The 24,047-nt window shown below is 50.2% G+C and overlaps 8 protein-coding genes across 8 annotated transcripts; 3 read left to right on the top strand and 5 right to left on the bottom strand.

Moving 5' to 3' along the window:
• Positions 1-113: 113 nt before the first annotated feature.
• Positions 114-1,709, bottom strand: AtWU_08172 (penicillin-binding protein; the record flags this gene model as incomplete). Its single annotated transcript, XM_035503280.1, has 2 exons — positions 114-1,523; positions 1,581-1,709. 2 exons carry the CDS (start codon positions 1,707-1,709, stop codon positions 114-116), a joined length of 1,539 nt encoding a protein of 512 aa, XP_035359173.1.
• Positions 1,710-2,087: 378 nt separating this feature from the next.
• AtWU_08171 (5'-methylthioadenosine/S-adenosylhomocysteine nucleosidase family protein) lies at positions 2,088-4,813 on the bottom strand (the record flags this gene model as incomplete). Its single annotated transcript, XM_035503279.1, has 3 exons — positions 2,088-4,026; positions 4,087-4,544; positions 4,598-4,813. 3 exons carry the CDS (start codon positions 4,811-4,813, stop codon positions 2,088-2,090), a joined length of 2,613 nt encoding a protein of 870 aa, XP_035359172.1.
• A 167-nt stretch (positions 4,814-4,980) lies between these two features.
• Positions 4,981-8,244, top strand: AtWU_08170 (peroxidase, 2 family protein; the record flags this gene model as incomplete). Its single annotated transcript, XM_035503278.1, has 3 exons — positions 4,981-5,239; positions 5,294-5,999; positions 6,054-8,244. 3 exons carry the CDS (start codon positions 4,981-4,983, stop codon positions 8,242-8,244), a joined length of 3,156 nt encoding a protein of 1,051 aa, XP_035359171.1.
• A 535-nt stretch (positions 8,245-8,779) lies between these two features.
• Positions 8,780-12,668, bottom strand: AtWU_08169 (5-oxoprolinase; the record flags this gene model as incomplete). Its single annotated transcript, XM_035503277.1, has 2 exons — positions 8,780-10,102; positions 10,152-12,668. The coding sequence occupies 2 exons, from the start codon at positions 12,666-12,668 to the stop codon at positions 8,780-8,782; spliced, it is 3,840 nt and encodes a 1,279-aa protein (XP_035359170.1).
• A 638-nt stretch (positions 12,669-13,306) lies between these two features.
• On the bottom strand, positions 13,307-15,835 carry AtWU_08168 (transcription factor domain-containing protein; the record flags this gene model as incomplete). The annotated part of the gene is made up of 10 exons (XM_035503276.1): positions 13,307-13,767; positions 13,829-14,200; positions 14,257-14,341; positions 14,389-14,464; positions 14,513-14,637; positions 14,687-15,195; positions 15,250-15,393; positions 15,463-15,506; positions 15,569-15,697; positions 15,756-15,835. The coding sequence occupies 10 exons, from the start codon at positions 15,833-15,835 to the stop codon at positions 13,307-13,309; spliced, it is 2,025 nt and encodes a 674-aa protein (XP_035359169.1).
• An 898-nt stretch (positions 15,836-16,733) lies between these two features.
• On the top strand, positions 16,734-18,212 carry AtWU_08167 (putative cytochrome P450 monooxygenase; the record flags this gene model as incomplete). The annotated part of the gene is made up of 3 exons (XM_035503275.1): positions 16,734-17,006; positions 17,054-18,055; positions 18,111-18,212. 3 exons carry the CDS (start codon positions 16,734-16,736, stop codon positions 18,210-18,212), a joined length of 1,377 nt encoding a protein of 458 aa, XP_035359168.1.
• Positions 18,213-18,687: 475 nt separating this feature from the next.
• On the bottom strand, positions 18,688-20,539 carry AtWU_08166 (putative MFS maltose transporter; the record flags this gene model as incomplete). The annotated part of the gene is made up of 5 exons (XM_035503274.1): positions 18,688-19,268; positions 19,334-19,640; positions 19,700-19,948; positions 20,007-20,264; positions 20,333-20,539. 5 exons carry the CDS (start codon positions 20,537-20,539, stop codon positions 18,688-18,690), a joined length of 1,602 nt encoding a protein of 533 aa, XP_035359167.1.
• Positions 20,540-22,952: 2,413 nt separating this feature from the next.
• AtWU_08165 (hydantoinase B/oxoprolinase family protein) lies at positions 22,953-23,743 on the top strand (the record flags this gene model as incomplete). The annotated part of the gene is made up of 3 exons (XM_035503273.1): positions 22,953-23,072; positions 23,123-23,623; positions 23,678-23,743. 3 exons carry the CDS (start codon positions 22,953-22,955, stop codon positions 23,741-23,743), a joined length of 687 nt encoding a protein of 228 aa, XP_035359166.1.
• Positions 23,744-24,047: the final 304 nt, after the last annotated feature.

Below are 24,047 nucleotides of genomic sequence, written 5' to 3'. Positions count from 1 at the left end.
GGAAATGTTTGAGTCCTAGTTGGATGGTCATTGATGTTCAACCCTAATACTTGCCCGATATCTTGTATCTGGAAATGGCCTGCACTGTTGCTAGTAGCTATGATTATCACAGCTCACTCCATCCTTTGAAACCAGATCTTTTCCCCCAAAACGGACTCCAGATCTAATCCCAAGCTCTTCGCTACTCCCTGCTCGTCAACATAAAACTCGGCCTTCGTATAGTCTGGTCCCACAGCCTCGGCCTCAGGATTATAGTACTTGACGACGAAGAATTCTTTACTGACATGCTCAAACCGCATACTGCAGCTCCCCACACGGTCTCTCAAATCAACAATCAACTTGCCGCTCTTCTCACACACCTCAAACTCCCCATATCCAGGATGCGCATATGTCCCTGTATATGCTCCCAGCGACAACGAAAGTGGTAACCTCGTTTTCAGGTCCGGATACAACCGTGCTACCACACTTTCGACACTTTCGTTGTACATCCGTTCCATCTCCTTAAGCTTCTCCCCTAGCTTCCTCACATGGGTCTCTCTTTCGGCTCCGCTCTTCCCCAGCAGCTGATCGATGAGGTACAAGAACAAATCTAACTCTGCAATCCTCGCGTTCTGGGTATTTCCCATCATAGCAAATGCAAAGCCCTTTGCAGGCAAAAATCCGACCATTATCCCAAATCCGACCCAGCTACCCGTGTGCCAGTACAACTGTTCTCCATGGTAGTAGTCTATAAACCACCCCATTGTATAGAGATGGTATGCACCCGGCGGAGCGAGCATATTTTTCCAATCAGACTCAGCAATGACTGCCCTGGGTATACGAAGTGCTGTGTGCCCCTCTTTCGAGATAGGCGGTGCCTGGTAGAGCATAGCGCGCAGCCACTTTGCGTAATCCATTACGTTAGAAACCATTGAACCAGTTCCGGTGATTGGAGCATAGTTGATATATTGCTCTTCGTAATAGGTGTGTGTTTCCGGGTTCCAGGTGTAGCCCTTGACTAGTCTCTTTGACAGGTTCGGGTGCTTTTGCACTTCGGCAGTGGAGAAGTATGTATCGTTCATGTCGAGTGGGTCCCAGATTCTTCTTTTCAGTGTCGTTCCGAGGCTCTCCCCGTTTATGTATTCCAACAAATATGTGGCAGCCATGAACATATGATTGTTGTAGTTGAAAGTGGTTCGTGGCGGAAAGGCCAGTGGTAGCCATCGAAGCCTGCGGACCTCGGTGCGCAAAGTCTCATTCGGACGGGCGAGGTTGATGGAAAAGAAGTGGCCTGGGAGCCCACTCCGATGCGATAAGATGTCTTCAATTGTAGTGTTAGTGGTAGCAGAAGGAGTAGAAAGAACAAAGTCGTCACGGATGATGGAAGAGACGGGCGTAGACCAGGAGATTGGGTGCGGAGTGGACTGGCTATCGTCGATCGCTAAAGACATTGCGGCGGCGGTGAAGGCTTTGGTTGTGCTGCAGGTTGTGAAGAGAGAGGTGGTGGTCATGGGTGTGGAGGGAAAGGAGGCGTAACCGTAGGCCTCAGTTCATTGTTAGTGTAGTTCTTAGGTCAATGGCAATTTGGACGGTGGTGGTACCTTTGCGTAGGTGCTGGAACCGTGCACTACCGATACGGTCAGGCCTGGAATGTGCCATTCTCCAAGCAATTTGTCGACGAGAGCGTCGAATTCTGCAGTGAGCGGATTGCTTTCCTGGCGGAGGACCATTGCGCTGGAGTCTGCTTGGCTCTGGGTTAAAGGCAATGAGAGATGGGATGTGGGAGGAAGTGAGATGAACGAAGATGCAGAGAGTGAGGAGTCAAGTTGCACCGGGGTCCGTGGGTAGCCCGGCGTAGCTGCCTAGCACTAATTCCCGCAGATAAGCCCCGAACGGCCGCAGGAAACCAATAGTCTGCATCAATACTTGCTTTTGCGGAAGTATGCATAAGAGCCTCCTTGATCAGATCCTCCGGTTTTCCCAGCTAGATCATTGGTCTCCAATACTAGTACTATATCCCGAACACCAGAGAGTGAAAGGCTGTTATGATCTGAGTACAGCAATCATTTATGTAGGCTTGGTGGTTTATAATACATGCTTTGACTAAATCAAAATGTCCACTCGTCGAGTAAAGCTTTCATGCAGGCCGCTCCTGTCGCTGCAGCATACGGTTGCCATACTTTATTCTTATGGCTGTCGGCATAGTCACAAACACCCTTCACCACTAGACAAGGCAGACTATCCCAGACCCCTGCACCCTCCATTTCAAACGCTATCACATTTTCACGCATGGCGATGAGGTCTCTGTCTTGTCCAGACTTCATGACAGTATCCCCCGATGCAATGAGACCTAGGTGGATTGCCGGAGTATGCCCCTGTGTAAGTGCAGCCTGAAGACGCTTCCGTTTGACAAGGTATTCTTTCCCGCATCCCAATTCATGACATGGTAGATCAAACACCTCGCCGCAGACCGTAGTGTTGGTCGAGTCTGCGCATCTGATGCAGCTGGTGCTGCTACGGTGTTTATGCTGATAGCTTGGCTCGTAGAGTTCGTCTTGTTCCACTCCTGGATATCGAGCAGTGTCATTGCCAAGCGTCTGAGTTATAACTCCCATATATTCCTTCACTTTGTTCGAAACACGCTGTTGTACCATGATTGTCTTTATCTTCGAAAGGAAACCTCTTATAGTGACGTTGGGCCGCCCCAACCCATCGGCAACCGACGCTTTAGGCAGAAATGCCCCAGGAATCCTTCGCCCGAAATCATGCTGGATAATCCCATCACTGACTATCACATCTCCGAGGAGGATCTCCTTGCTCTCCTTTCCATATGGAACCCCACCACAGATTCCGACCACCAGGGCGAGCTTTATGTTCGGATAGGTTGACCGTATTGAAGAGGATGCTTGAGACGCAGCACTTTTTCCCATTCCCGGAAGATGTACCAATGCGGTGTTATGGCGACCCATTCGACCGAGTGTGTACGTGTTCGAGTCTCCCGGTGAATTTCGATACAGGCTGAAGTCTTCAAATCTTTCATCAAACAGAGCACTGACAGCATTAACCTCTAGCGGCAAAGCACAGAATATTGCGACCGTAAAATTTGCTTGATGGGGGAATTGTGAGGCAATGAAAGTCTTTGAAATGACATGGTGAGCGACTGTCCCCAGCATTTTCGCGGTAGGAGCGCTCTGAATACCCCTGTCATCTTGATAGACTTCAGACAATCTCTTCAATGGCAAAACAATCTTCTCGTATAAAACGTTCTGTCGGGCCAGTACCTGCTGCATATCTCCGTACTGTTGTATCGAGACGCCACCAAATAGCTCAGGGTTGAGACAGTTATTAACAGCCTCATCGTACATATAATGCACCGTGTCCTTCCAATTGCTTCTGTGTGCCGTTGTCCACGCCCATGTATAGTAGTCGTTAACCACAGTTTCACAGAAGGGATGAGGGCATTCTTCACTTGTCAAGGGCTGCTTGATGGCAATCTCGATAAGAAGAACCCCTAATGCTAGAATGTATGGGTATTGGTGCATGAGATTATCGGCATTATAGCAATCCGTAGAAGTAACCACCGCTCGGGCCATGTTTGCTGTCAGATATGGATGTGGTCTTCCCTGATCTGCCAGGCCAGTTTCTTCAATTAGCAGTTGAATGCTCTCGTGATTCCAGGGCACCATCATCCACGGTGAATTGTAATACTGCCAGACGGACTTGGCAACGGTGTAGGCTAGGTGAGACTTTCTCTTATTCGAGAGATGAGGTATTTGTCCAAGCCATTTCCCTAGTGAAAGTCCTTCAAAGGGGCAAATGCGACGGCTGGGCTTAGGATCAGGTGGTTCGATCACTTGCAGCACGTTTGATTGAATACAAAACTGAACGGGCCAGCCAATGCGATTGTCGATCAACTTGCAGAATTCCCCCCGCTCTAGCGGTCTCAATCTCTGGGATAAGAGCGAGCTATTGCGTTTCGGCGATACTAAATCACGATATGGGGATGCAAACCCAACCTTCTTCTTGCTCTTCTGGATATCAGTCTGTCTGCGCAACTCGGTCTCGGCCGTTAGTTGTGTTTACTGCCAACCGAGCCTTTTGTCTCACCTTGGGACTTTCACAATCGACGCCTTCCACTGCACAAATGATGGAGAGTTCGTAGGTGGGAAAGGGCTGGCCTTGAAGGCGAGCTCAAAGGAAACATCATCGTCACAGATTTGATTGTCAGTACTCAGTCGCAGTCGAGTCGACTCCAAGTGAACAGTGCGGCAGCCACATTTGGCGTAGGTCTGTAACTGAGTGTAGAGGACTTGGTTCAGGTACCCTGAGTATCCGATATCGTTATCGTCCTGGTATTCCTCCGTATATAGCGGCTCCGTCTCGTCCACCGTGGAACAGTCGGAAATTAGTCGCAAGAGAGCATTGTATTCTGGGCTGTGTCGGACAAAATGTGTCAGGCTTTCCTGTGTCTCTCTGATCACAGTCTGTTCAATATTGCTCGTAAAAAATTTATAACTGCGGATTCTGCCCAGAGCCTGAAAGCGATCGGCTTCATTCCGCGACTTCTGAGTGGTGGGTTAGTGCACAACGTCAGGTTTTCGAGTGTGGGAAGACCCACTGAGCACGCTTTAGCTATAATCTTGAATATCTTCAACAATCTTTGTCGCGCAAGGGTTGTCTCGCTGATAGCTGGGATCTGCTGAGATAGAACAAACAGCTCACATCCCAACGTGGCGTAAGCGTTATTACGCGTCTGTTTCCCTATGAGAATGACTTGGTCGATGACCGACTGCAGAACATCACAGCCCAAGTCCAATACATCGTCCTCGTCCATGAGGCATGATAGAGCTGTATTTGTGCGACATAAGAGCGAGGATGTTTTGTTGAAACAGTCAGCGGGTGCGGGGTAATTAGCCAGCACGTGTTGAGCTAAGCCCGAATGGAGAAAGCAGAGCCATCAGTGGTGTTGGTCGAAAAGCCCCCATTTAAAGTCCCCAAGTTATGGCAGACCAGACTTCCATCTATGAGGCCACCCTGGCCTGTTGCCAGGTCCTTCGAGACTCGGCTGCTGTTCCTGCTCTCCAAGAATGGGCAGAGAATTGTTTAGCCGACTTGAAGCTGTGGGCAAATGGAGCCGGGGCCTTGAAAGTCGGAAAGGCATCTCTTGATTCTAGGCTGACCTCGAATCCGGACGCAAAGGTTTTCGTGGTAAATCTATTAGGAATGCTGCAAGCCTTTATAGAGGGGTGCGTTGAGACAGGTATAGCCAAAACATCCCTTTGAGCAGAAAGGATCAGGGGTGACTTCTTACTAGGAGCAGACGGGCACGGCGATGGGTTGGATCAAGCCATGCAGGATGTGAAATCCATTATAGGCCAATTGAGTCGAATCATGACTTCCATTCGCAAGGCTGGCATCAATGCACGATTTCAAAAGGCCGATTCTTCTTTCGACCCCGGCCATCCGCAGGTCAAGGCTTTGAGAAACCATCTGCAGCTGCTGTTACTGTCAAGACCCAGATATAATGGAACTCTACAGGCAGAGACTTCTTCGCACGGAGTGTTATTAGTCTCGTCCATAGATGGCACTATAGTGTCTGAGCCGCGGTCTTTGACTGTTATCCAGCGACGACTCCTTGAGGCAAACCTGAAGCGGAGAAACCGATTCTTGTATGCTCAGCGTCACGCAATCAAGCTGTCCGACAGGGAACCCGCCCCAGCAAAGTCAATACCCACTTCTCGAAAAACGCCACAGCCACTCATTCTCAATCCCATCGCAAGGTCAACGGACGAGCCTAAACTTCCCACAGTGTATAGCACAACGACTGCAACCGAAGTACAAGATCCAGTCCCGTTTCCGACCCGAGATAGTGCCCAACCAGCGACTACTATCATATCTGCAATCAGCTCTCGTGTGACGTATCCCAAGCCTCCCCAACTGAGACCCGATCAAAATGTCTTCCAATGTCCGTGCTGTTGCCAGACATTGCCAGCTTCCATGAGCAGAGGGAGTCAGTGGAAGTATGTATTGATTCCATGAGCATCAGGATGAATGCTAATCATATCGCCATCCAGAAAACATCTCTCCAGAGATATTCTTCCCTACACATGTATTCTCGAAGATTGTCCTCGCCCCGAAAGAAATTACCATACCAAGGATCTCTGGCTGTCGCACATGTTCACAGACCATGGCGGCTTTCCCCATTGGGTTTGCCTCGCCTGCAATGACTCGAGCGAGCGACCAACGTTTCACGAAGAATCGGCATTTACTGAACACTTAGATCAAACGCACTCAGCGGGCATCAAACCCCAGCACATACAGATGTTGGTCTCAGCCTGGCGCCGGAAAACACCATTCACAATTGGATCATGTCCGCTCTGTGGGCCGACAGACCTGGATGCCGATGCCGTTTTGAACCATGTTGCCGAGCACCTGCATTCATTCTCGCTCAGATCCTTACCATGGGCGCCAGGAGACTCTGAGTCTAATGGGGACTCATATGGAGGCTATTATGAAGATCATCCGTATTTTGATACAGCAAAATCGGAAGATACAGGAATATCGGAAGATACTGGGAGTGTGGGATCAGGATCTATTGAGTCATCTGAGCCAGGGAGTCTTCTGGACTATCTGCCTATCAAGGAATACGACGAGGAGCCAACAGAAAAGAACCAATTGACAGAAGACAAGATTCACTGTCTTTTGGAAGATCCGAGTGGTAGCAAGAATATGATGGGCGTGTTTTTAGCTAGCATCGAGAACGAACATCCTGCAACGGCACCCTTTCAAACGCCACCATCGCCAGCAAGCCTTGATAACGATCTGCCTGTGGACGAAGAAGAAGAAGGCCGAGACTCTCAATCCCATCATCTTCCATCATTGTCACTCACTGTACCTACAGATTCTGATGATGATGACTCTTCGGCCGTTCGACCGCCACTGCCAGCCCCATCTGATAGCGAACCCTCCACAGATGGAGAGGATGAACACCAGGATTCTGCATCGCATAATCTTCCATCATTATCACTCACAGGACCTACAGATTCTGATGATGAGTCTACAACCCCGGACCTCCTGTCATCATCAGGGGCCGAGGAAAGGCTCCTGTCACACGATCTGTCACGATATATTGATCTCGATGCAACTCCGCTCCCCAGAGCTCAGAAGGCTGAAGCTGCCATAAACGCCGGAGCAGTAGCTGCTGGATTCTTTTCATTTTCTCAGATGGTTCCTAGCCAATTCAGTCTCCCACAGGATATTACTGCCGCAGGTGAATTGCCGAGTACCCCTCTTGTCCTTTATAAGGGAAACCATTTTCACGATTCAGTGGACATGCTCTTTCGGTTGTGTTTCGACTGGGTTTCCGACTTTTTGGAACCCTTTAGTGATGTGTTATGTCGCTCACTCGGTAACCCGCATCCCGCAAATAATCGTGGTCGATTCCGCGATGCCATACTGAACGGATCTGACGTTGATGCGCTTCTTGCTGACCCTATTCACCGGCGAAATATATTCATGTCCGTTACGATGACTTTGATCTGGGAATTCATATTTACGCGATATCTGTTCGGCTTGGAACGGCCAATACGCTCAGGAATCAAGCGGCTAGAGAAAGAATTAGGGCAGACTCTGCCACAAGAAGCAGTCCATCGCTGGCGGGCCACGACGTTGACTTTATTATCCCAGGATACTGAGTTGAAGCAGCAGCAAGAACGTGATATTCAAGCTATTTCAATTACTATTATCGATACACTGATGTCTATACTATCGGAAAGGAGTCCATATAAGCCTCGACTGCGCGAGGAGCTCGACGAGGTATTACGCCTTGCTGTGCAACTCTCTGTTGAAATGCGTACGCAGTTGGCAGACTACATTATGCTACCCCCTCTTCAGCCAGAGTATGACAGTCAAGGCAACTTGACAAGTCAGATCTTCTTCAATGCCTCGTTAATGCATGATGAGAGTGGCGTGTATGCATCAGATGAACAGGCACAAACTGAACAGGCCGTTGTTCGCTTAGTCCTCTTCCCATTGGTAGTGAAAAAGGGCGATGACGATGGCAAAGGAGACAAAGAGGTGGTGGTTTATCCAGCTCGGGTCGTGGTATCAGATACGTCAGACAGTGATAGACAACATCCGTCTCCCGCTGATGACACAAGAGATTTTGATGCTGCAAACGAAGAGGCGGGTTATGATTCGGACCGGACTTCGGCAGGTAGCGCTCCAAGTCAAGTGTCGGTCGATGTTAGAGGAGTCCCACTTTAGTTGCTGCTTTAGCTAATAATGAAGCTGACATGTGCGCGCAAAGCACTTCTTACTTCTACAAACACGAAGTTTTGTATCACCCTCGAAGTAGTCGTTCCTTGGCTATATTTTTATAGTAGCAGACATCTCATCTTAAGCCTTCATGGAGATCTTTTTTTTTCTTTTTCTTCCTTTTCTCTTTCTTTTCTTTGCCTGCTTCTTTCTTCCCTTCTATCGGAACTGTACCCTACAGAAGTCACTGCCTACTAAATTCCTTAACCAATCAAGTCTCATTTCTGGATGATACGAAGCCCTGCCTTTCCACATACATGACTTTGTCACGATGGCGTCGTATCAGACTTGTTTCAACCCACAATGAAATCATGCGGGAGCATGAGCGCCCCAGAATTAACACATATCCATAGGTATATAGGTATATAAGCTTTGGAACAGTATTTGAAACATTCTTATTCGTCAATGATAATATAACAATCATACAATCCTATAAGCTAATACCCATACATGCTCATATAAACATCATAAAACATCAAGCCCCTCATGCAGATACAGCTCCCCATCCACCTCCACCAGCAGTATTGATTACAATGCGATCATGCGTCTTCATAGACACCGTGTTCTTTCCTCCAATGTTTACCACGCGCTCCACGCCCGTATCCACATCCTTTGTGACCCAAAGATTCATTCCAGGCTGCGCATCCTCGCCGCCCTCGAGTCCGTAAGGGCGGTATACACGCCTCTCGGAAAGGATAGACACTTCCATGGGGGACAGGAACTCGATATCGCGAACTACACCGTCACCACCAGGGTTCTTTCCCTTGCCACCGGATCCCTCTCGGAGGGTGAACTGTCGGAGAAGTGTAGGGTAGCGCTTCTCCAGAATCTCCGGGTCGGTGATACGCGTGTTGGTCATGTGTACGTGGATACCGGACTCTCCGCTCCAAGTGGGACCGGCACCGCTGCCTCCGGCGATGGTCTCGTAGTAGCCGAAGCCAGGGATAGTCTCGCCTGTCTCGGGGTCGCGCTTGGAGTTTGTGCCGAAGGTCAGGTTGTTGCAGCATCCTTGGGAGGCGGCACAGGCGCGGAAGGCTTTGAGGACGACGTCGGTGATGCGTTGAGAGGTTACCACGTTTCCGCCGACCACAGCGGCAGACTTGGTGGGGGACAGGATACTAGGCGATGGGACCTGGATGTCGATAGGTGCCAGGCATCCCTGGTTGAGGGGCATGTCTGCGTTGATCATGCAGCGCAGGCAGTAGATGATGGCTGAGTGGGTGATGGCGATGGGTGCGTTCCATCCACCGTATACCTCGGGACCAGTACCGTCAAAGTCGAATAGAGCGGAACCATCCTCGCCATTGATAGTGACCTTGAGCCTGATGGGTGTGCCGTCATCCATGTAGTCGACTGCCTCCAACGGTTGACCGCCGAATTTCTTGTGCAGATCCTTGAGAAGGTTGCGGACGGCTGTCTCGGCTGTGGCTTGGATGGCATACATGTACTTCTGCACTGTCTCAACGCCGTATTCGGCGAACAAGGCTTGTATCAGTGAGATACCGCGGGTGTTGGCTGCAATTTGTGCTTTCAAGTCAGACAGGTTATCGCTGACGCATCTAGCTCCGGAGCAGCCTGGGTACTGAGCCGGCTTGTGGACCAAGAGCTCCATCATACGCTCCTCGTCAAAGACGCCATTGCTGACAATTTTGTCTCCCTCGATTGCAGCACCCTCCTGCCAGAGCTCAGTAGACTTTGGTGGCATTGAGCCTGGGAGGATGCCACCAATGTCTGCGTGGTGGCCACGGGAAGCCACATAGAACATGATCTCGGTGCCACCCGGTCGGTCGAACACGGGTGTAATGACCTATCTCTGTTAGCTGTGTAGTCGATTGGAGAGCGGGTGGTAGACTTACAGTGATATCAGGCAAATGTGTACCACCACTGCTAGGGTGGTTTGCCACTAATACATCACCGTCACGCAGATCACCGAGCCACTTCTGGTGCTGGTAGCGGACCGCAAATTGCATGGAGCCAAGATGCACCGGAACATGCGGCGCGTTGGCAACAAGACCTCCATCGGGGGAGAAAAGAGCGCAAGAGAAGTCAAGACGCTCCTTGATGTTTGTAGATACGGATGTTTTCTGGAGCGTGCGGCCCATCTGTTCGGCGATCGACATGAACCGATGGCCGAAGATACTGAGCCTGATCGGGTCAATACCTGAGGATCCACCCTCAACACCATTGACATGAGGGAGCTCCTCAAGGTCGATGACTATGCAAGTTTCCAGAATACTAGCGACGGCATTCGGGGCCACCACGACGGTTTGTGTTTCGTCAATGATGACGGCAGGGCCATGCACCCGAGTATTCTTCTCGAGCTTGTTCAATAGATACACAGGAGTATCGATCCGCTCAGAGTACCCGTCAAAGTATGCTTTCGAGGTGTTGTCCGGACCTCCACTGACATCCTTTAGGGTAGCCTCCCTCAGCTGTACGAGGGGACTCTTCTCCGTCCGAACCTTTGAAGAGGCAATTGTGCGAACACGAATATCGTCAACTAGAACCGATCTGTCAGAGTTGAATCCGAATTCTCTGCGGTGTCTGGCACGGAACTGCTCGAGGAAATCGGAGTTATCCTCAGGCTTCAGGATCATCAGGCTGGTATCTGAACCCTCGTAGCGCAGGTTAAGATACAAGTCGTGGCGAACTTGGTCGGCCGAAAAGCCTTGCTCCTGCATGTCTTCAGTAGACGCCTTGATCATATCCTCGAAGCGCTTGTCAAGTGTGGACTGGGAGGTCGAGTACTCCGTAGAGACCGGCTCTTGCGATTCCTTAACCACCTCAGCCAGCGCCAAGCCATACGCCGAAAGGACAGATGAGAACTTGTGGATGATAACGCGGGAAATTCCCAAGGACGCCGCAACGGTACACGCGTGCTGACCACCAGCACCGCCAAAGCATGCCAGGTGGTGGGATGCAGTTTCGAAACCGCGAGCTTCCGTCAGGTTGCGAATGGGGCGAGCCATCGACTCATCCGCAACCTTCAAGAAGCCTAGTGCCACCTCCTCCGCTGTGAACTCGGATTGACCCTTTTCTTTTCTCTCGGTATTGATCTTTTGCGTCAGCTCGTTGAAAAGCTTAGTCGTAATCTCAATGTCAAGAGGCTGGTCTTCATTAGGTCCAAAGATGTGAGGAAAGTATTCCGGAAGCAGTCGGCCGAGGAATAGGTTGGCGTCGGTAACGGTCAGAGGGCCGCCTTTGCGGTAGCAGGCAGGGCCCGGATGAGCTGACGCCGATTCAGGACCGACGTAGAAGAGACCGTTGCGCCACGACAAAATAGAACCACCGCCGGCAGCGACAGTGTTGATGTCGAGCTGAGGAGACTGAATGAGAACACCGGCCACCTTGGATCCGAAGACGTGCTCGAGGTGACCGTCAAACCGTGACACATCGGTTGATGTGCCTCCCATATCGAACCCGATCACTGGGGTCTTCTCCTGAGGATCCCAGCTCGTCGCAGCAAAACCAACCACACCGGCAGCAGGGCCCGACAGGATCGCTTTCAGCCCGCTGAATCTGCGAAAGTCGACCAGCCCACCGTCAGACTGCATAAACTCAAATCGGCATTCGTGCTGCTTCTCGAGCCCGCCCTCGAAGCTAGCCGAAATTGAGTCAATGTAGGTTTTGATGACAGGTGTCAGATAAGCATCTGCGGCCGCAGACATGCCTCGGGGAACCACCTTGATCATGGGCTGGAGTTTGGATGACAAGGTGACTGAGAAGCCCATGCTTTCGGCCAGCTCCCCGATGAGGCGCTCGTGCTCAGGATAGGCGAACGAGTGGACGAGAGCAACCGAAAGGGACTGGTAACCCTTCTCCTTCAATTGTTGTAATACCGGGCGCACCTCCTCAATGTCTAGTTCTTGTACCACCCGGAACTTTTCACCTGTTGTTCCCTCCACTATGCGAGCATTCTGAAAGCAGTCCTTGTCGGCGAGGGGGTGGCATGGCACGACACGCTCGTTAATTTCAACCACTTGCTCAGGCAAAACTCCGGGTCTAGCCATTGAGAGATCGAAGATGTTTGGTCGTGATTGGTCGCCAATCTTCAGTAGGTCACGGAAGCCTTTGGTGGTGAGGAGCACGGACCGCGCTCCCTTACGCTCCAGCAGAGCATTTGTAGCGACTGTGGTTCCCATGCGCAAGCTCCCAATGCGATCAAGTTTCAACGGCTGGCCTCGCGGGTGTGACTCGCCAGTGACGAGCTCAAGGATCTGGCGAATTCCCTCCGTCGGAGCATCCTGGTAGTGACCGGGGTCGACGGAAAGTAGTTTGAGGATGATGTCGGGGCGACCCGGGACCACGGCGTGGACGTCAGTGAAGGTACCACCGCGATCGATGGAGATGGTGATCTTGTCTAACCCGGGCATGATGAAGGTTAGGGTGAAGAAGGATGAAGAGGAGAGAGGGAGAAGTGAGCAGAACAAGAAGGAAAGGTAAAAGGGTATCAATGGCTGTTTTCAACTACAAGATGGATGGAGGGGCATTCCCCAGGTTAAAATAACTGGGGGATGCGATAAGCCATTCCGCTGTCGTCACCGGACCTCCCTCTATGTCCGCAATCGTTCATTGGTTGTAGGTCACGTGTCGGCCCGATGCACCCCCGGATCGGGGCAGCCGGACCGATCAGGCCGAATGCGATAACGGATGCTGATAACATCCCAGATAAGGATCAATTCTCATGATCATGCTCTTGGAGATGGAATATAGTGGGAATTGAATCAGTGTCATACTCCCATGTGTCAGTGCAATTATATGGCTTGGTGCTAGGGAAATTGTCATGTTACTGCTAATATTCAACAGGAATACTCACTCTCCACAACATTCCTAGTACAAGTTGTAGTGGTATTTGGACTGCTTAGCGACAGGATATATATTCATTCATCACAGCTTCACGCAAGATGAATTACAACGTTGAAACGACTACTACGAAACCAAAAGACAAGCGGCGAGTAGTAATCATGAATTCATCAATCTGTCCAAATTTCAAAATATACTAGAGGGTATTTCATTTCTTCAAAGTATTCTCAATCCAATCAGTATCCATATCAATATCAATCTGGCCCAGGACCTCCTCCCACAGCCCAGGATCGTCGTTGACATCAAAGTTAAACGAGATTTCCTGCATCGAGGGGATATCTTGTTGTGGGGTCCAAGTAGCCTCCCCTGTCGGGTGATCGACTGCATTCTGTGATGGTGTTGGCTGCTGTGTGCTACTGGGAGTAACGGGCACTCCCGCAGCGTCTCCTTGCTTGGAGCTCTTCTGACCAATAGACGATCGTAGTTCAAGAAGGAGGGAGTGACGAGCAGCCAGGTTGGTATTGCCTCGGTCAGCCATGCTGCGAAGCAAATTAATCGATATTTCCATCGCTCGGGAATTAGCAGCGTTGTAGGGGAATGCGGCATTGACCATCACAAGTAAAAGTGCGGCGGAAAAGATGTACTCTCCGTCTAGATAGCCATATGTGGCTAAACTTGCTGTTAGCGAAGTGACCCGAGATAGTTCCAAACGAATGACGAGTAGACGTACCAACCAAATTGTGCTTCGCTGCTGCATCCATTATGAGGGTGGTGGCTCGAGCTGCTGCCACACAGCTCTCAATCACCGCCACGGTGTTCTGCGATAGCCCTTCTTTCCAGTCCACGGCCGCAGAACCTTTATCTTCAGCATCGAGCCGGCGTTGAATTACATAGAAGACTAAAGGCCGTGCGGTCATGTTGACACAGGAATAAAAGTGTAAGAATATCGAGACCGACTCTCGATTGATGTGAGTACTTAGAGTGGAGAAGTCGATACGGAGACGATCAGGTATTCGTCGCAGCCAGTCCGAAAGCTCATCTGTAATACTCTGTACAGACACAAGCAAGTTGGAGCCGGATCGTGGCTTCTTGCGATAGATTTCTTCGTAACATGTCAATGGAGTCTCTGCTTGCGGGAATAATGAGTTGGTCACATACCTTCGCCTATCCTACCTAATATGCGAGACAATTGTGTATAGTAGGTGAGGACGACCGATGGCCAAGGGACCACCTCGGTTGCGCTCTACTTAATGTTAGGAGAAACCTAGTGATGGAATGCTCGCTACTTACCGTAGGCTGCGGCCATGTTGTCCCTATATCCTCATCGTGGATCGTAATCGGATTACCAGATTTGACGGACAGAAGTCTAGCAGGTATTAGTAAGTATTAAGGGGGAGACGGATGTGAGCCTTACCGATCCAGACTATACACCGACCACCAAGCCCGCCGTCGACGATTCCGATCTTCTTCACTAACATCTGGGTCAAGGACCTCCTGGTGAAGACCCAGTGAAATAGCCATGCGAAGAGCAAGGCCGATCTGGATAACCTGCATTAGCGGTGGAAATTATGACATGAACTGAACCTACATAAAGAAATGCAGCGTCCCGGCGATTGAGATTCTGCATATAATACGCAACGTAGCAAAGAACCTCCACGAAGAAGATAGAGCCTTCCTCGTGGATGTCGGGTAAGAAACGCAGCGCATGTTTGAAATATTTGAACCCAGGGGGCCCGTCATCTCCGGACCACTGGTTCACCGAATACATCAGCCCGAAGGCTATGACCAGTAACACCTGGCAGTATACTAGACACGACTCTCGATTGAGCGCATCAGGGGGTTGGCTGTAAACGAAATGGAGCCGCTCTTCGAAATCATGGGGCTGAATCAAGGAAAATATTGTCCCAATATAGACATACTGTACCCAGTAGAGTCGTTTAGCGTACTCGAATGGGGGCAGTTGGGGTAGAACCCGAGGAGCTGAGCGACGCAGAGACAAAGGATCATCATACAATGGCCGCATATCCAATGCTAAATTGGTTGATGAGGGATTTAGGCGTTTCGCCAAATGGGTGGTGGAAGATGCCCCAACATAATCTGTCTATTGATCAGCCCAGCTACGCAGGTATCGGGACCTGAAGACAAGCTCACGATGCTCTCCTGACCGATTCAAGAAGACATGACCGGACTCATTGTACCACCAGTCATCTCGCTCGAGAGGCACCTCCACATTGTTGAAGGGACTGCTCTGGATGGTCGCAGGGGGATTGGGAAGAGATGGAGGGCGACCTTCATCTGCAGGGACAAATGAATCAGACAACGTGACAACTGATCATTTCAAGAAGAATTTGATTGCATACATACCTCGACGGCTGGCCTGTGCCTGAGCGCGAAGTTGTTGAAAGTAGCTAAAGAATGTTGGTCACCTGCTCAGGCATCCATTGTGTTCCTCTCAGGCTTCCAGGCTCACCTTTCGGGAATCGAGACGCGCTTCTCAGCTTCCGAGTAGACACACTTATGGCCCACCTCTGCGCATGCAGCACATGGATAAGGTGGGTTGCCAGCACACCGGGTCTTTCTGTTGCGGCATCGGTTACACCTACAAAGCGATATTAGCTGACTAGTCTAGCTAGGACCCTAGCATATTGCTGACGCACGCGACCATTGACCGTCTCGCGTTGGTTTGGTGCTCTGCAGCTCGCTGCTGCAGCCCACCTCGTCCTTTTCTCTGAGCCATGGCAGAACGAACTGCTATTGATAGATCACAATCACCATGTCGCACACTCTATTGCAGGGGTTTGGTGCTGTCCGAAGCACTATGGGCTTCCTGTTGCGGATGCTATCCACGGCTGGAGATGCCGATCAACGTCCACAGTACGGAGTATAGCGGGGATGAGAGGGACCAGACACGTGGAATGGATCTCGCCAGGTTTAGAGAAAGAATGGCTGGGATACACACCGATCCAACAACAGTGATGGTAGCTCGGTCTCCACCCGATAAGTGTACCTGTGGTGGACGGTAGGCAGTTGGCGCCCAAGCTGGAAGGCTGTCTCAATTCCCGCGCGATCGGCCTCTCCACGTTCAAGCGTGAGATGGACTTAAGGCAGGCTAATGTGCAGGCAGAACTAAATGCCAACCCTCAATAGGTGGCTATCTTCATCCAATCCTACGAGTTCATGGAAGGTGCTGATGACTTTGTTGTGATCAGACGACCTATCTGCCGTTACATTGCGCGACCCCACACTGTTGCTGTGTTGCAAGCCAAATAATGCTGGAAGCAGAGTGGCCGCACCTCGGCCCGACCGACAACGGACCCCCCCTGAGGGGCACCAATTCTTATCACGTAATTACTTGGTGCCATTATTCACACCCAGGCACTGCCGGTTTAAAGTTCTGGCCTGAATCCACTCGCGTGCGGGTGCCTGGGGACCTTTTAGACCTGTCGCGTATCTGTGAGCCCATGACTTCACTGCCGGCCTGCTCCGATTCATTTTCTCGACTCGGGTTATCGCGGCTGTGGGAAATGGAAGACGATGATGTGTTTATCCCGACAGAGTGTCATCATCAGTCGATATAACCAAAACAGCGTCGCGTCCACTGAAGCAGAAAATGAACCAGCATTCTAGCTTCCGCCATGGGAGTAGGCGCCGTTGCAGTTATACTGCTCGCTGTGCTGACATTACTTCGCGCCCTCCGCAATTATAGCCGTCTACGTGCTATCCCTGGTCCTTCAGCCGCTGGATGGTCGGACTTTTGGCGCATATATGTTCGCAATAAATCTCACTACGGTCGACGTCTGTCAGGTCTTCATCGAGAATATGGCACGGTTGTGCGGTTGGGACCGCGTTTCCTCAGTGTCGCAGATGGGTCGATTATAGGCTATCTAGATCAGGGGGTCGATGAGGGGGTACGTGTTCAAGCTTGTATTCGAGCGACATTTGCTAATTCTCGCAGCCACCAGAACCCCAACATAGGAATACAATACCCTCGAATAGCGTCACCGTCAGCCCGGACAATCTTCAGACAACGCATCCTACCTGGGAACGCTCTCAGGGTATACCTGAGTACGAAGGAGTGATTGACCCGTCCACTAAACAACTCATCAAAGCGATACGAAGATACCGTGTGTTGGATATAACCTCGTCCCTGCGCATATTTGCGACGACGTTTATAAATCAGCTTACCACCGGTGGTTTGTTACAGGCGAGGCATGACAACATGGGAAGAGGCAGCCGATGGTTGAGTATGTTCTCGACAATTGAATTTATGCTCATCCGAAGCCCGGTGACGGCACTGAAGAGAGATCGCGGACGTCGACTAGCAACATGTGCGACATTGCCAGTGGCAGCGCCTACTGTTTCCGTCGAAGGGAGCCATGCAGTTAGTTCAAATGGCCCTTTGCCACTGCAACAACGGTCGCGCGACGGAAGCCGGACGAGGCCATACTCTAATGGCATCCGTGGAGGGCACAGTGTTGCCGGCACTTTCGTGTCGTTATTTTACTTTCTACTGAGGCACCAGGAGTTTCTTGATAGACTTAGGTTTGAGATAGACACTGCATTCAGTGTTGGATCGCTGTCGGACATACCTCGATGGAGAGAACTAAATAGGCTGTCCTACCTTGATGCCGTTCTGAAAGAGACGATGCGGCTGTCAGTGAACTTTGAAGAGGAGATCAAGGCACCATTAGATGGTGTTATTGTTGCAGGCTACCCAGTTTGCAAGAACACAACGCTACTGTGGAACTCCCGTGTTCTACAATTTGACAGTGAGACGTATGGGAATGATGTTCATTCGTTTCAACCTGAGCGGTGGCTTATGGCAGATGCGCAACAGCGAAGCGGAATGGAGCAGGGATTGATCTCCTTCAATCGCTGCGTGCGCGACCATCCAGAAGCCCAGGTGGCTTGGCTGGAATTGAAGAAAGTTATCGTATTGATTCTTTTGAAATTTAATGTGAGTTCCTTGAATATTATTCTAAAAGCTGGTCATTGACTAGAAATCCAAATAGACGCAGCTTCTTCATGCCGCAGAGCCTAGCATTGACGCCGACGACAACTTTGCTCCGCCGTCTCTTATGGTTGGATTCACCCCAAGGGCTCCTGGATCTTGAGGTACCAGCTTGGCAACGCATAACTCGTCCCATTCTTCTTTTTATTTTCCAGACCATTGGTGTCGTTTCACCATCGTTTGATTTCTACTTTATTAGCTAAGATACCCAGATAAAGCAATTGCTATACAATCCTTGCCTTCGTTTACGGCATATCTACCTATCCTATGTGATATTCCACCAAGTATCATACAACACAGTACATAGAGAGATACTCCATACTAAGCTTTCAATACGACGAGCACTCCCTACAAGCAATGCCAAGGCCCGGGACGGCGCGTACAATGGCGAAGCGCCCACTTACAGGACTCATCTACACATCCATTGGCATCCATCCAACTAACAAACCCAGCAAAACACCGAGGTGATACCAATAAACTCCATATTGCACTACTATACTACCGAGGATAAAATTATCTCGAAACCACAACCTCTCCTCAACACCACATCCCACCCACACCACCGCAGAATAGCTCCCCTACTCATTCTCATCGACCCCAATCTCGGTCGTCTTGAACTTCCTCGCCGATATCTTTCTCTTGAAAAGAATATCCGCCTCACGATACGACCGATGCTTCAACTCCGGCAATCCAAAGTACGCTCCAACCCACACCACCAGCGCCGTGCACCCCCAGACATACCCGCACTTGCCGGCCAAGTTCCATCCCGTAGTATTAAGCATCCGGGACGACAGATAAATCATCGGAATTTCAGTGATATAGTACGCGGACCGTCCGACAGCTGTACTCAACGCGCGGAGTCGCACCGACGATGTCTCGGAGATGATGGTGTACGAGATAGGACCTTGTGCGCCGGCGTACACCACGGAGATGATCACGCCGAGACAGGCTTGTGCATAGTTCGTCTTGTGGGTCTGTGGTACGGAGGCGATGATACCGAGGATGAAGAGGAAGGTGATGTTCGTGGCGGTGCCGTAGAGGAAGACGGTGCGTCGGCGGAACCAGGAGGTCAGGACCCAGGAGACGGCATTGGCGACGAATTGGAGACAGGTGGTGATGAGGTTCAGTTGGAAGGATTTGTCGGCGGAGATACCGGCCTCTTTAAACATATACAAGTCAGAGAGACACGACTGGGGAAGTTAAGGATGGGGGGTGGGGACTCACGCTCGAAGAAGTAAGTGGCCTGGTTCGCAATCAAGTTACCCGCAAAGTTCTGCGACGCATAAATGAGACAGGTGATGATTGTTCGTCTGCGATCGGTACCCTTCCAGAGATCGAGAAGTGTGGGATTACCGCCTGTTTCCTCTTCGATCTTGACAGTACGCTCGATCATGGCGAGCGATTGGTGGGCTTGTTCTTCGGTTTTGGCGCCCAGGCGTTTGATGGATTTCAGGGCCTCTTCTTTGCGGCCGCGACGGATGAGCCACCAGGGGGATTCTGGGGCGAAGAAAAGGAGGACCATGAGGGGGGTCTAGACATGATTGATCGTTAGTGGTTGTTGACTTATGGCATTGGATGAGAGGAGTGTACCGGGAAGATCCACTGCAAGGCAAGTGGTGCGCGCCATTCCCACTCCGTAGTGAGAGAGTTGTAGCCATATGTAGCTCCCGCGACGATGATGGAACCAATGGACCAACTCATTTGCAGGGTGGCAGTGACTGCAGCGCGAAGAGGGAGAGGGACGACTTCACTGGCGTAGGCCGGGGAGTTGGCGATGAAGAAACCCCATGGGACACCTTCTAGGGCTTGGCCGACCACGAGGAGGGTGAGTGAGTTCGCCTATACAGAAAGATGTTAGGTGAGGTGGAAGTGACATCCATGTAAACAGGCTACTTACGAAGAACGAGATGAAAATCGTCGCATTCATGAGAACCAGACCCAGCATAGTCGTCCAGCGGTATCCGATCCTGTTAGTGATTGGCCCGGCCAGATACACACCGACGAAGGCACCGCATTGGCCAGATTGGAATAGAGCACTTTGCCATTTGGTCGGGATAGCCCAGACACCGGGTGAGGTTTCGACGCCGAAGACCTTGGAGAAGTGATCGAGTGCGACGAAGTTGGTGTTGAGGAACATGTCGAAGGATTCCATGACCTGGGGGGAGCATTAGTATATCAGCATTGCGAAGATAGTTTTGGTGAATGGATGTAGACAAAGCTTACAATGGTGAAGCACATGAGGAACGCCCAGAAACAAGCCCAGGGATACTGCTTCGCAGCCTCCCAGACACCCATCTGATGCTCGTAATTCTCGCCATCGAAGGCTTCATGCATCAAATCGGGGTTATCCAGAACCTCAGACTGGTGGATGTCCACCTTCTCGGTCTGAGGCTTCTCATCCCGTTGTTCGGCGACGCTTTCAGCCGCCATCTTGTCGGATATCAGGGCTCAACCACCGAGTGACTTGGGGAAGAGCTACGAGAGGTGGGGAAAGAAAGTCTCAGAGAGGGGAAGGAAAGAAAAGCATCGGCCAAGAGGGCGGGATGAAGGTCTTAAATTGACCTGACTTGATTATTCTACCCCATGTAACTGTGTGACTTGGAAAGTGAGTGCCGCCCGGCGTTTTCCCCCTTTCCACCACAGCCCAGGAATAAGCAACCCAGCAAGGGCGCAAGTGAAAATGCAGGCCCTCGACCAAAAAAATACGAGCTAAATGAACTCAAAATGAGACAAGTCCAGGTCACTAACGTGGTTGAACATGTGGTTGCTTGTCTCCACAGAATTACCCCATTGGTCCGGGATAAGCAGGGCTAATGTACGGAGTTAGTGAGTTAAGGACCACCAACATTACCCAGCGGTGACCAGCTTTGCGGGGGAAATGCCAATTGGAGATGCGGGGCCCCAGATGACTCCTGAGATTCCCGCATGGACCTCGATTCCTGTCATCCTCGGCTGGTGGTTGGCGGAATATCTCACGCCACAGCGCGTTGGGATTGGTTGTGAAGCCTTTAGCTAGGGGGCGGCCAGGTTACAAGCCCTTTTTGGTGTCACTGAAATCCTCACCATAGGAGGCCTTGCTTGATTTTTAGCTAGTTCCGGGCAAGATATTAACCACGCGACACGTGTGAAAGGATTAATTCAATTCTTTGACGTTGGATAATGACATGGAGGTGTTAAGACTCCGCGTTGGTCGAATGGTTATAATATTGTATGATCTGTAGGTTAAATGCAGCGATGGCTAAGAATATACCAAGCCCTGCCAAGTACCCATTAAGCCCCCTACCGTTTTCTAGGCTTTTCTGCCGAACCCTCGGCTACGTGCAGAGAAAAAGCATTTTCAGTCCCAGTGATAATTTCACCTTTTGGAACTGCTACCTAGTCAAGCCACTTGTGATACATTGACCAAGCTTTGATTTACGCGTGACTTGGTGGTTGCCACTAGCTACATTCAGATGGTCACATTTATTGGTTGCAGTAGTAGCTGATTTCCCGTGGATAAGCAAGCCGCGGCTGGCTGGATTGGATACAACGCCACCGTTGTTCCTGTAAATCCTGGGCTTCGTACAGATGGTATCCCTCTCTAGCAAGCCATTACCTCTGTATCATTACATGTCGATAGTTGCAAGATAGATATTGGTGATGTTCCATTGCTCCTTCTCTAACGTCTGCCTGAAAGCATAACTCAATCCGCGGTCCTCGATTAATCAACAATACTCAATGAACAGCAATATCTAACCGAGCACCATCCAGACCCGGCTAGGCGCGCCTCATTAGGCAAGGATGAAGCCTATCCGGCCTAGTAGGTGATATAGGATCCCGCCACCTGCGGACTAGCGCAAACGCAACATATTCCTTAGAAGTCACCACCAACCATAAATTAATACAGAGACACTGCATGGCGGACATGTGAATTTAACCGAATGCCTTAACAGCCCGACGCTGGGGCCGCATTCTGACAGCTCAACGGTAGCTTTCCCCAGGTCCACGTGCGTGGGCTTGCGGCTTTAGGAAGCTTTCCAAGCTATTGTACGTCCTCTTTTCCATTATTGCGCCACCGTGCTATGGACGTAAGGCGTTTTCTTCCGCGTAGCGGAGGAGAAATAGATGCGTCAGTGCCTTGGTATGAGCTGAGCTTCGTTGGGCTTCTTATACCCCTGTCGCCTTTCGCACACGAACAGGAATCATAGCTTGAGCGCTCTAACCGAATGATAGATTCTATCCTGCCTGTCGATGGATAGTGCACCTCGTTCAAGCAATTTACCAGGCTTCCTAATTTCCCTCGGCTAATATCTGATGTAAACTAGTCAAATTATTACACATTCTGGGTAATCGGAGGTCTGACCTCTCAATATGGTCTGATCTGACGGAAATAATTTACCTCTACTTTTCACGAGCGCTAACGATAAGGTTGCTTCGCTGATGCTCTGATTCTGGTTCCATAGGGCTAGACTGGTTGGTGAGCTCACGTGGCTGTTATAGTTCACTATAGTCTAGTATATGTAAAGCTCTGCAAGGAATCAGAGAGTGGGCATGATAGCTGATGGTAGAGCTTTCATTCTAACAATGCATGCGATCAGCTCATTGCTGTTTGGATTGCTATTATGCGAATAGAGATTGATATAGTACGCTGTTGTTATTACCAGCCAAGTGACATGTCTTTATAGCACACCCGGATAGGGCAGATTCTTCAGTTGGCAGCTGGCATTCATGCCTTGGGCACTAAACATAGCATCGAACTTCCGCAAGGGATGAGTAGTCTTGTCCAACTACCTCAATAGCCTAGCAGATATACACAACTCACATTCAACCCTCATCTTTCACCTGCTAATTTCACATAGCTCTCATGTCCAAGGAGTTAGACGTTAATCCATCGGAGGTTGTATTCCTCGAAACTCTAAAGGAGAGCAAATACTCCGTGGTATTCAAAGTGCGTTTCCAGGAGACGCTATGCATCATGAAAGTGGTAAGCCAGCACCCCCATTTAATATACTGCCTTCTCACTTAATATCAAAGTATCACGATCGGGAGCCAAATGAACTTGACCCTCCCGACCGCATAGTCAACCTCTTCATCTCCGAATCCACCGCCTACCAACGACTAGAATCCAAAGGCCTATGCCAGAGGGGCGTTATCCCAAACTTCTACGGGACGATCAGAAAGATCCAATCGGCTGATTGGCCAAATCTCCACATGTTCCTTGACGACAAATTACCGCCCAATGCTGTTCTTATTGAGTATATCCCACACTTGCAGCAAATTGATCTATCCAACTACACACCACGACGCCTGGCTAAACTCCGCGAGATTCTCGACGATATTCACGCAGCGGGAGTTCTTCATGCTGATCCAAAGCCGCGTAATATGATGGTTTCCGTAGCAGAGGAGGAGGAAAGGGTACTCTGGATCGACTTTGATTCTGCACAGACGGTTTCAGAGTGTGGTGATCTCTCACCAAGACAACGAAGATGGTTCGATCAGGAGGATGAGATGATGGATTATTTTGTTTATGCTTTGGTAAGGCTTCGTGGTCTGGTTGTTCACTGCTTTTGTTTGCTGACTGGGGAATAGGCGAAAGATTTTGAGGAAGGAAAGCTGAATCGCACGATTTCGTACTATTATGAATGGTACGTGTAGATGGAAAAGTTTCTACTTGGATTACACTGGCAGTATGAGAATTTGTTGCTCTGGGTAGTATCTTGAACATATACATTAGTAGTGTCAACGTTGAATGGTTGGTCTTTAGTACTATGTCAGTATCATCTTCCCGGTGGAACACAAGCATCGGAGATTCTAAATCTAATACCATATGGCCTTGCGATATGCCTCTGCTCCTGCAGCACGCTTATTTTACGAAAACAACAAACAGGCAAAATGAGGTAGTATGCTGTTTCGGAAACATACGGAATGAGTGTGTTTACCAGTATCACGTGCAGCCCAC

This window comes from Aspergillus tubingensis (genome assembly GCF_013340325.1).
Source record: "Aspergillus tubingensis WU-2223L DNA, scaffold_9, whole genome shotgun sequence".
In the NCBI taxonomy this organism is placed as follows: Eukaryota; Fungi; Ascomycota; class Eurotiomycetes; order Eurotiales; family Aspergillaceae; genus Aspergillus; species Aspergillus tubingensis.
This window is presented reverse-complemented; position numbering and strand designations above follow the sequence as displayed.